The sequence below is a fragment of the Diplotaxodon limnothrissa genome, linkage group LG5, assembly GCF_057381915.1.
Source record: "Diplotaxodon limnothrissa isolate DT_005_m linkage group LG5, D_limnothrissa_male_GT1.1, whole genome shotgun sequence".
Lineage (NCBI taxonomy): Eukaryota > Metazoa > Chordata > Actinopteri > Cichliformes > Cichlidae > Diplotaxodon > Diplotaxodon limnothrissa.
The window spans coordinates 24,474,910-24,485,212 of record NC_140600.1 but is presented as its reverse complement, the minus strand read 5'-3'; the positions used below and the strand labels follow the sequence as shown (position 1 = coordinate 24,485,212).

The following is a 10,303-nucleotide window of genomic DNA, read 5'->3' as shown; positions in this document are numbered from 1 at the left end:
TCTTTAAAGGAAGTTACAAAAACATAGTCGACATCTGTCTAAAGTGTGAAGAACAAAATAAGTGGTGTGAAATCGACACCCTACAAACACGTTTACCAGAGAAGTTGGTCTAATGGACCAGTGTGACATGACTTTTGCTATGAACACTGATAAGGTGACTTGTACAGTATTTTCTTTCATTAGTTTACAGTCAGTCACAACTTTGTTGTATTGGACTAAATGTGCAATGTTTGCTCAGTTCCACTATGGTTCACCTAGCTCTGAGCAGGTGACCTATATGCCTAAAGGACTCCTGTAAGTGAGTGAGTTTGAGTTCCTGCGACTCATTCCTCCCCACCTCTGTCACCGGAAGTCTTTTTTTCTTGCTTATTTTGTTTATGTGCAACCACAAAAGAGGGGAGGGGAAAAAAGACTTTTACAACTATTTAATATAAAATGGGTTGACAGTAGGTATAGTTTATTTACAGTATACGTCATGCTATAACATAAAAGGCAAATGTAAAGCCAACAACAAAATGAAATGTAGAATTGTAACTAAATTAAGGCTTAAATGCATATAAAATGACAAAATATTCATTCATAAATCAATTAAAAAAATACATATTCAAATAAGGCTGATGCTTTGATTACACAACCAAGAAGGAAAAAGCTTATTGTCAAATAATGGTGGTGGAAGTCTTGCCACCACATTGGTTTATTTTAAGACCAGATTAAATACAAAACAGACAAAACAAATAGCGCACAACACACACACTCACACACACACACAAACAAATATAAATTTGGCAAGATAAGTGATTATACATTGCCATTTTTTCAGTTTTAACTTAAACTGAGAGTAACACATGTTTGGGTTACAACATATAACATTTTTTAACTCCACCCATAAGAAGCAAAAACCTCTGATTTTAAATTTGGCCCCTGTGAAGCACTGTACTGCTTCCATCTTGCATTTTCCATTTGCACTGCCCATCAGAGTCACACATACATGTGCAGGTTCTGTGTCAAATGGACTTCTATGTTGAGCATCATCTCGGTGTTCAGCGGAACAGTCCACGGTATTCATGCCCCAAGGTGGCGCATCAGGTTGAGAGCATGACCAGGAGCATACTCATTTATCTTTAACCATAAGCCTTCAATTCATAACACAGAGCTTTACAGTCACTTTCTGAGAGATATCTAGAATCTTCAGCGTAAACAACCTGAACTGTGACGTTAGCCCATGGGGCATTGCAGACACGGCAGTTTCCCACCAGTGTTTGCCCTCCACCCCCTGCATGTGCACTTGTTTCCCAAAACATTTAACTTGTGAGTAAATGAGTGAAATTCAGTCCACCGTTTACTCCCAGGTCCTGGGAGCAATCTAAAGTTAACAGAAGCACAGAAAGTGACTCAGAGGTGAAATAGAAGATAACCTTGAAAGCTAGAGTGATTAAAGGTTATCACGTGAGGGCTGTTTTTGGTATTTTGCCTTTTATGGGTGGAGTAATGAAACATTGTTCCTTGCATTTGTAACACTACTGAATGCAGAAACTCTTGCATTCGTTGTATGACAGCTTCTATTTCATTTTTCAGTGGCTTGGAGGTTTATTTAGTATATTTTTATGAGACACTTTATAACAGTGCTCATCATTCAGAACTTTTAAACCTTGACCAGATTAAACTGAGTTCTCCAGGATTGCTTTGAGCATATTTGTTTAACAATACAAAAACTAAAATTTAAAAAAAAAGAAGAAAAGAATTAAAAACTAAATTTGATAATGAGTCACAGCGGCTCAGATTGAACTTGGCAGCAGGCTGAAAATAATAAGAATAATAAGATGTGTGTATTACGGTCATGTGGTTGATGAAACGTTGCTGACGAAGCTGACATGAGAAGTGGCACGATATACATGAATAGCTACACAGTATATAAGCATTCACTTTTATGTTAACTTGGCCACTCAGCTAATGGAAGACTATTTCTGATGCAAATATATTTATTTTGTAAAGAGTAAAGAAAGTAAAGGACTGTATAAAAAAGACAAATAAATCTGTGAAACACACAAAAAAAAGGTTAAAAAGGTTTTCCATGTAGCTGCCTGGAGCATTTTTTTTTCCTGTGAAGTCACATAGAAAAATGAAATTTTAGGCCTGTGATTTTCAGGCCGGAAAGTGCTGAGAAATCATCTTTGGATGCCCCCGATAATACTGTCTGGTCAGCAAGGAAGGACAGGAGGATATACTCAATAAAAGAGCACCTCGTCACAAAATACTGGCAATCTGGCACATTTTTTTGGATCCCAGTAGCGGGCTGTGTGGTTCATCAGAGGACCAAAGTGACGATGTCACAGAAAACAGGAGGGCAGGAGACGCGTGAAGGGCTCAGATGAGGGAGATCCGTATAGGGATGGCGGGAGAGTCTGTCCTGTGATGAGGGGAGTGATGAGACACCACGTGTTCCACCACTGCGTGTTTAGACATGTGTTTCATAAGGTAGGTCTCCTGAGAAGAAGCAGAGGAAAGCTATTTAGATGTGACCGTTGCCCCTTAATTGAGGCTTAAAAATATGACTCGGATTTTGAACTCACAGAGGTGTACGACCTGCCGCACATGCTGCAGCAGTAGGCCTTGGCGTTTTTTATGGCATGTGCAGACAAGTGGATTTGAAGTGAGGCAGAGTCTGAGTAGGCACGGTAACAGTTGGAACATTTGAAGGGCTTGTCTTTGTTGTGCTGCCTCTGGTGAGACTTTAGAGAGAAAACACACGCACACAAAGCCAAATGGTCATCAGGCAAGTTTAAGGGGAAAAAAAAGAAAAAGTACGTCAGAGTTCATGTTTACCTACCTGCAGATTAGACAGCTGCGTAAAAGCTTTTTCACATCCAGGATGGGCACATTTATAAGGCCGATCCCCTGTGTGGATTCTGAAACGAGAAAAATGAACCAACAGGTGAGACGGGAAGCCGGCAGCTTGCAGATGTTTGCAATCTACTTAGTTTTGAATGAATTCAAATGATTGCTCAAGTTACAAGGACGTCTGCACAGCAATGAATAATAAGTGTCGTCAGTGAGGTTAATTCGGTCATGGAAAGTGGAAAAAAAAAAAAAAAAGCCAGCAAAAAGCAACACAGATGCTTGAAAGAATGGTCAACCTTTAGAATAAAGTCTCTCCTTTGAAGCAAGAAAGAGACTTCTTTCCACTTTTAGGTCTGTACTTGATGATGGCGATGTGACGTATATGCATGTGTCCTCAGAAGCCTTATTTAATACTGTGTTGTTTGGTCAGGCTGGGTGGTCTCCTTTGTCATGTCATGAACTGGTAACTCATTTATAAGGCTATTCTTGATTTGTTCACATCTTACTCACTGACTTACATTCACCAAAAAGTTGAATTTAATTCAATTTCCTTTATATAGCATCAAATCACAACAACAGTTGCTTCAAGGTGCTTTACACAGTAAGGTAAAGACCCTATAATGATAGATAAAAAAAAAAAAAAATAGAGAAATCCCCAACAATCATATGACCCCCTATGAGCAAGTGCTTTGGCGACAGTGGGAAGGAAAAACTCCCTTTTAACAGGAAGAAACCTCCAGCAGAACCAGGCTCAGGGAGGGGCGGCCATCCGCTGCGGCCGTTTGGGGATGAGGCAAGGAAGACGGGACAGGAGACACGCGGTGTTAAAGAACCAAAGATTAATAATGTGAGAAGTTATTGGTTATTCCTTTAGTTTTCCCCAAAGGTTTGTACTGAATTTGGAAAAAGAGCAATCAAATTTTCAGCTTCTTTCTCCTTGAATCAGCTGCAGAATCAACTAAAACTTAAGGAACCGGTCTCAATTAATGAATTTAAGGCAATTTCAAGTGAGTTCAATGCAATTACTTTAGCCTGCAAATGTTTTTGCTGGAATATTATTACCTAGAAAATTACTTTTATTGACACCCGAGGTTTATATATTTTGGTTGTTTCTGCATTTATTTATTTATTTATTTACAGCTGATTGCAAAGAGAAACTGTGACCATAATCTTCTCTTGTCCAAAGTACGTGTTCAGTATAAGTTCATGTAATTATCTGTCAAGGTGAAAAATGAAGCTGCCTTCATGACATGAAAATCTCTAAGTTCAACACACTTAGCTTACCCATTACTCTCACGTCATGTTAAAACCATGTGGACTTCTGATGGTTCTGCCTCTTGTGGACGCTCTCTATATAATCATGTTCATGACTTCTTGCTAATTAGTTTTGAGATTTTCCATCAGTTGATTCATTTTTAGTATTACACGACTTTTCATTCTTTTGTTGCTTGCATCAAACTTCATAATGAACATTGAAAAGAAAACTATACTATTTCTTAGTGTCTGGCTTTATTATGTTGTCATGGGACTATTTAAATTAAATACAGAGTTTAAATGAGTTTAAAAAAAGATGCATTTTCTTTTCTTTGCTTGTACCTGGTTGGCTGCCCTTTTGCTTTGAACAGCTTTTAATCTTTACGGCATAGATTAATCGAGGTACTGAAAACATTCCTCAGAGATTTTGAACCATATTTACATGAGAGCATCACAGTTGCTGCACATTTGTCCGCTACACATCAACGATGCCAATCTTGCCACCACAAAGTTGCTCTATTTGATTGATATTAGGAGACTGTGGAAGGCCATTTGAGTACAGTGAATTCACTGTCATGCTCGTGAAACCAGTTTGAGGTGATTTGAACTTTGTGTAATGGTGTGTTATCCTGCTGAAAGTAGGCATCTAAGTACAGATGGGACTAAGGGGTCCAAACCATGCCAGGGAAATATCCCTCACACCATTACACCATAGTTTATGCCAAATTCTTACCCTACAGTCCCGATGTCATATCAGAATTTATGAATCTGAGGCCAGACAATATTTATTCCAATACACTGTAGTCCAGTTTTGGTGAAGTTCAGTTTCCTGCTCTTAGCTGACAGGAGTGGCATCTGGTGTGGTCTTCTTCTACTATAAGCTCATCTGCTTCAAGGTCAAAAGTAATGTTTGTTCAGAGAAGTAGTTGAACAGTCAAAGCTAATAAAATGAATGTTTATTTGTACATGTCACAGAGAATTCCAATCTTTTTGAAAACCGGGCTGCACAACAGGCTCAAACGTCAGCTCCTGTTCTTACAAGTTACCATTATTTATAGAGCCAGTTCACGTTAAATACAAAATAAATATGTCAAGTTCAAGCATATATTTTCTCTCCTGTTGTAATATTAAGTGATTATCCTCATTAGGAAACACTGAGCTGTAGGGGAAGATCCAGCTGTCACGTTAAAATAGGACTCGTGCATTTATGTTCCCTGTGCTTTTAGAAGATGACAACATAATTGCGAAACAAACTATCACAAATACACTGTAAACATTTCAGACCTGGTGTGCTGCTGAAGGTGGGAGAGCTGGCGAAAACATTTCTCACAGTAGGTACAGCGATAAGGTTTGACGCCCAGGTGTATGCGCAGGTGCTGGGCTAGGTAGGACGCGTTCGCAAAGGACTTGGTGCAGTGAGGGCACTTGTGAGCCTTCGCCTCTGTGTGTGTTTTGGAGTGAATCTGCATGTCTGACTTAGAGAAGAAGGTCAGCGGACAAACTTTACACCTGCGTCAAAAACAGAAACAGAGATGCACTTGTGAATATTCTTCCAACCCCCATTGTTTCAAAAAACAGCAGAAGTGTCGCCAAACCCCTTTGCATGTTAACGCCATGAGGAAGCTGTTAAAGCTATGAGGAAGCTCTTTCTTGTATTAATACTTAATACTAATTAATACTAATTAATTAATACTAATGAGCTGCTGTAAATGCAGGTCTTTTGCTACCTGTAGGTTTTTCCCTCTTTGGCAGCAATGGTGATGCACGACTGGTCGTTGCCTGAGGCTAGAAATGGGTAGGGCACCACCAAAAGAGATGACCCATTCTCTGCCTTTATCTTCTTGCGTCCTCGTTCCTGCTTTGGAGGAGGACCGAGGAGTCCCACGAGTCCACCGCTGTTTTTCCCAGGCTCCATGCCGTGGCCGGCCAACCCTGAGATGAGGTGAGGGGAGGGAGCTCCACCCAGCCGGCTGTGGCTGCTTGAGGTGGGCGTGGTGGGGGTGATGATCTCCGAGGTGTTTAGGTTGCCTGTTCTGGATGCCAGCGCCACACCTAACAGATGGAAGACAAAGACATGATTGCAAAGCGTTTACCTTTCAGCTGGCATAAATCCAGAGAGGATCAAATAGATATTAAAAGATATTTCATATTTCCTGGGGTCTCCAAATGTTTCATTTTCATTTAACGGTGAAGATAGCATCTGTCTAGTGATTCATTAGCTTGTAGAACAACCTTTAACACCAATAACTTGAATTAAACGTTTTCTCTTTGACACCACTCTTCTTTACAGTGTGTCTTCGGTTCGCTGAGGTGAAATTAAGGTACTGCCACAAAATTTTGAGGTGTGGACTTTGTAACACTGTGATTTTTTCTTTTTCAGCCTTTCTGTTGTAGATGTTGCTGCTCTGCTCGTGATCTATCTTGTCCCGTTGCTGAATCTGGAATATTTTGGTATACAGAGGAGCTCATAGTTGACTTTAGGACCTCAAGGTGCCTCTTGCTGAAAAACAAGCCCAAATCATCTCCCCTCCACTACCATGCTTGACAGTTGCTATGAGGGGAGTGTGTTTAAATACTGTGCCTTATGGTCAAACATCCCCACTTTGTTTCAGGACTGATTTGTTCAGATGCAACTTTTCAAACCTAAGGTGTGCTGCTATGTTGTTTTCAGAGAATAGAGGTTTTCTTCCAACAATCCTTCAAGCTAGTTCAGTTTCTCTGAGCATTGCACGGTCTGACCTCGGGGTGAATTTGCTGGGACATCCACTCCTGGCAGGAATGTGGCCTTGTGTTCACACACATACCTGAATGCTTCAGACCAGCAAACCAACAAAACTTCTACTTTTATAGAGCTGCTCTCACTTGCTGATCGTCAATTATTCACATATTAGCAGCACCTGGTTTCTACTTACCCTTTAACTTCACATGGAAGCAGTAAAAGTGTACTAGTGTTTCCACTTTTTCACAGGACTGCACACACAAGTATTATTTGCCTGGCAATAGGACTGGCATGACTTCATTAAGCCGTGACACAGTTTAGGCACCTGGACACAATAATGCTGCACGTTGTAGCATGCCACAGAAAATCTATAAATTTGCATGTACAATCAAATGGAAATAACTTGATGCTGCATCTGAGTTTAGTTGATCCATTTTACAATGATAAATATCCCAGTCTGCGGGTGCTTAAGAGCACAGGTAGAGTTTAAACTGCAGTTCCTTAGTTTAGGTTACCATGTGGCTTTGCTCACATTGTCCACATCCATCCATCCATTTAAATTCTCTCATCTTAAAATACAATGTATTCATTATAAAGCTGTGAAATCTTAGTGTTTAAAGTTAGCTCTGTAAATATGGTAAAAGGTAAATGGCTGTTATCGAACACTTTGCTACTCAACTTAAGCACTTTATAAAATATGCCTCATTGACACCCATTCATTCAATCACATTTTCTGAACCTAAATGCTTTCTAGCTAACATTTATACACATTGATACACCAAGATGAATACACCGAGAGCATCTTGGAGATCTGTATCTCACCAAGGATACTTTGGCATGGAGACTGGACCAGCCAGCCACCAACCTTTCGATTAGGTTGACCTGCTCTACCTCCTGAGCTACAGCCACACCCATAAATATGTTTGTAATTCTAAATAATCAATAAAATCTGCAGAAATCTGCATGGTTACCTGAGACGTGGTTTGTTCTGGAAGGATGATCTATGAGTTGACGCAGATGCCAGTCTTCCCATAATCCTCTGGCTTTTATAGCTGCCTTGTCATCTAGATTCAAGTTTACATCTCCAAGAATACGGCCTGAAAGACAACCACACACACACAGCCTGTGTAATTACAGACTAAATGCAATGAAATGACATTACAGTAAAATTATTAAAGAAATTTCACCAAATTTGAAGAATACACACACATATATGTGCGCCCTTACATAACTGTAACTTCCTGATATGTGGACATGTGAATAGACTTTTCATTACTAATTATATTAGCCTTTAATGAGGCAAATGACTCTTTGCAGGAGACTAAGGAAACTGGTGTGTACTTAGCGCTGGAGTACCTGTGACTGAGCTGGAGGCAGGGCGGGCGTGCAGGGCGATATCAGGCTGAGATGGGCTGTGGTTGTGAAGAACAGGCATCTGCTGGGCTTTGGATATCCCATGCTGGCCGCCTTCTGGCTGGCTGGAGGTAGCCAATAGAGGCTGCTGGGAAGGGGCTGAAGCAGGGGGCAGATGATGCGGTCTGATCTTCTCCGCCATCAGCTGCTCCTTGATTTTATTGATCAATACTAGGTTATCCAGCTGACAGCCAGAAAACAACATTTGTGACAAGAAAACAGCCATCAGTTCAGTCAGTCAGTTCATAAGGAAATGGTTCCCTCTTGTGGCTAACACCTGATATTACATGCGTTTCCAGCCATTTCCCTTTGGAGGCGCTTTTTAAAAATGATTTTTAAAACCAGAAAGAAGCCCAAATAGGTAGTAGCTACTGAATAATGCAGAAAAAAATTAAAAATAAAACGTGACTTCCTCTGAGTGATCTTCAACAATCCTTGGTTTCAAGGTTTGTATGACTGTTATTTAAACATACACTTACACTTTCTCTATATTCATTTTATTGACAGTATTCAGATGGGAAGATTTATGCTAACTGTGTTGCCAAAACTAATCGGCAGTTAGCACAACTTAGCTTAAAGAATGGAAAAAATGTTTTAAAAAATAAAAAACTAGCCTAGCTCTCTCCAAATTAAAAAGCTTTTCCCCAACATGCCACACCTGTTTAACTGCAAAAAATAAAAAACAAACAAACATGAAAACAAATCAGAATGTAGTTTTACCCGAAGTTATGTGTATATCTTAGCCACACAATGCTAAGCTATAAAATATTTCAGTGCTAACCACCTTCAAAATCACAGCTTTTTAAATATTAAATATTGTTTTTTCCCCATATATATATATATATATATATATATATATATATATACACACACACACACACAAGTTTTTTTTTTCTCCCTGGTTCCCTCCTTAAGAATGACTTCTCATCAGCCACCCTTCCATTGTACACAAACCCAAGATATACCAGGTTTTCAGTTAATACCTCTTTTGGAATTACCTTGTTGGTGTAAAAATACTGTTTTATGCCTTCAAACTGTTTTAATTTTTCATAGATCGTTATATTTAGACACCACACTGGTTGATCGCTCGAGTTTGGTGCTTTGTTTAACCTTGACTGATTCATAAATCTGTTCCTCTGACAATGGTCAGGTACAAGGACTGGACTGAAAAGTGAAAACGCAGCCATGGTCCAAAGAACAACTTTAAGAGTCTGGACAACTACTGCCCAAGACCTATTTAAAACACTACAACAACACCTGGCTCTTTGGAAGCAAATTATGAAGAAATGAAATATTGAATGCTCTATTTGTCTAGATCATTTAAAAAAATATATTTTTAAAACAAAAACAAAAAATATTCTAAACAGTCATGTAGAGTGTAGTGTTAAGATGTTTAGAAACAAGGGTGAATACCACAGTCACTCACCTGACCAGGCATGGCAGGAGGGGGAGGCCAAAAATAAGGGTTGTTAAAGCGGGGTTCAGCCATCCTGAAATAAATACATAGGGGTTATAAAAAAGGTGAACGGTGCTCTAAATGCTCAGGACTGAGGAAACATCTGTAGTCAAGCTTACAAGACAGGGATATCCACATTTACGTGTGATACCTTATCCCTGGTTCCACAGGTGAGTGATTGTTTTTAAGTTTTAAATAACAATGCAGGAAGTTATTTTGAGCACCCTTCACTGATTACCAGTTTGCGGCTCCTCAGATTGATCTTGTTTGAACCCACTGTTGTGAGAATCCTGGTAAAACGATGTCCTATATATATTTATGTGTGGATCTGTTGTTCATGTAGCACACAGCGGTTAAAACATGTGTCAGTAGCTCTCCACCCGTGCAGCAGCTGACTGTTAGATGTGATAATTTGAGATAATCTTTTCCAGTCTTGTGACAGCATTTTCAAAGAAACCCTGTATGAGTCCTCCTGCTTCCCGAAAAGTGTGTGAGAAAATGCTGTTTTCTCACACTTCATCTTCATCACTGATAGCAGGGAGGATGCTTCCAAGTTGCATTCGGTGAGTTTTTTCTTTTTTTTTGGGGGGGGGGGGGAGTGATGTCAGGCTTTTCCTTAAGAT

At 39.7% G+C, this 10,303-nt stretch overlaps 1 protein-coding gene across 1 annotated transcript; it reads right to left on the bottom strand.

Moving 5' to 3' along the window:
* Nucleotides 1-2,086: 2,086 nt before the first annotated feature.
* znf362a (zinc finger protein 362a) lies at nt 2,087-10,240 on the bottom strand. The gene is made up of 9 exons (XM_085354328.1): nt 10,194-10,240; nt 9,651-9,714; nt 8,168-8,408; nt 7,783-7,908; nt 5,820-6,144; nt 5,377-5,601; nt 2,828-2,906; nt 2,571-2,729; nt 2,087-2,484 (listed from the first exon to the last, which is right to left on the bottom strand). The coding sequence occupies exons 1-9, from the start codon at nt 10,238-10,240 to the stop codon at nt 2,365-2,367; spliced, it is 1,386 nt and encodes a 461-aa protein (XP_085210454.1). The 3' UTR covers nt 2,087-2,364.
* Between the last annotated feature and the right edge of the window lie 63 nt (nt 10,241-10,303).

What these genes read in the sequence shown, in the direction of transcription:
- znf362a (XM_085354328.1), bottom strand. Translation starts at nt 10,240, where the DNA reads ATGCAACTTGGAAGCATCCTCCCTGCTATCAGTGATGAAGATGAAGT. An exon ending in ATCAGTGATGAAGATGAAGT is followed by an intron (nt 9,715 to 10,193) that starts GTGAGAAAACAG and finishes TATTTATTTCAG; the next exon opens with GATGGCTGAACCCCGCTTTA. An exon ending in CACCTTCAGCAGCACACCAG is followed by an intron (nt 2,907 to 5,376) that starts GTCTGAAATGTT and finishes TTCTCGTTTCAG; the next exon opens with AATCCACACAGGGGATCGGC.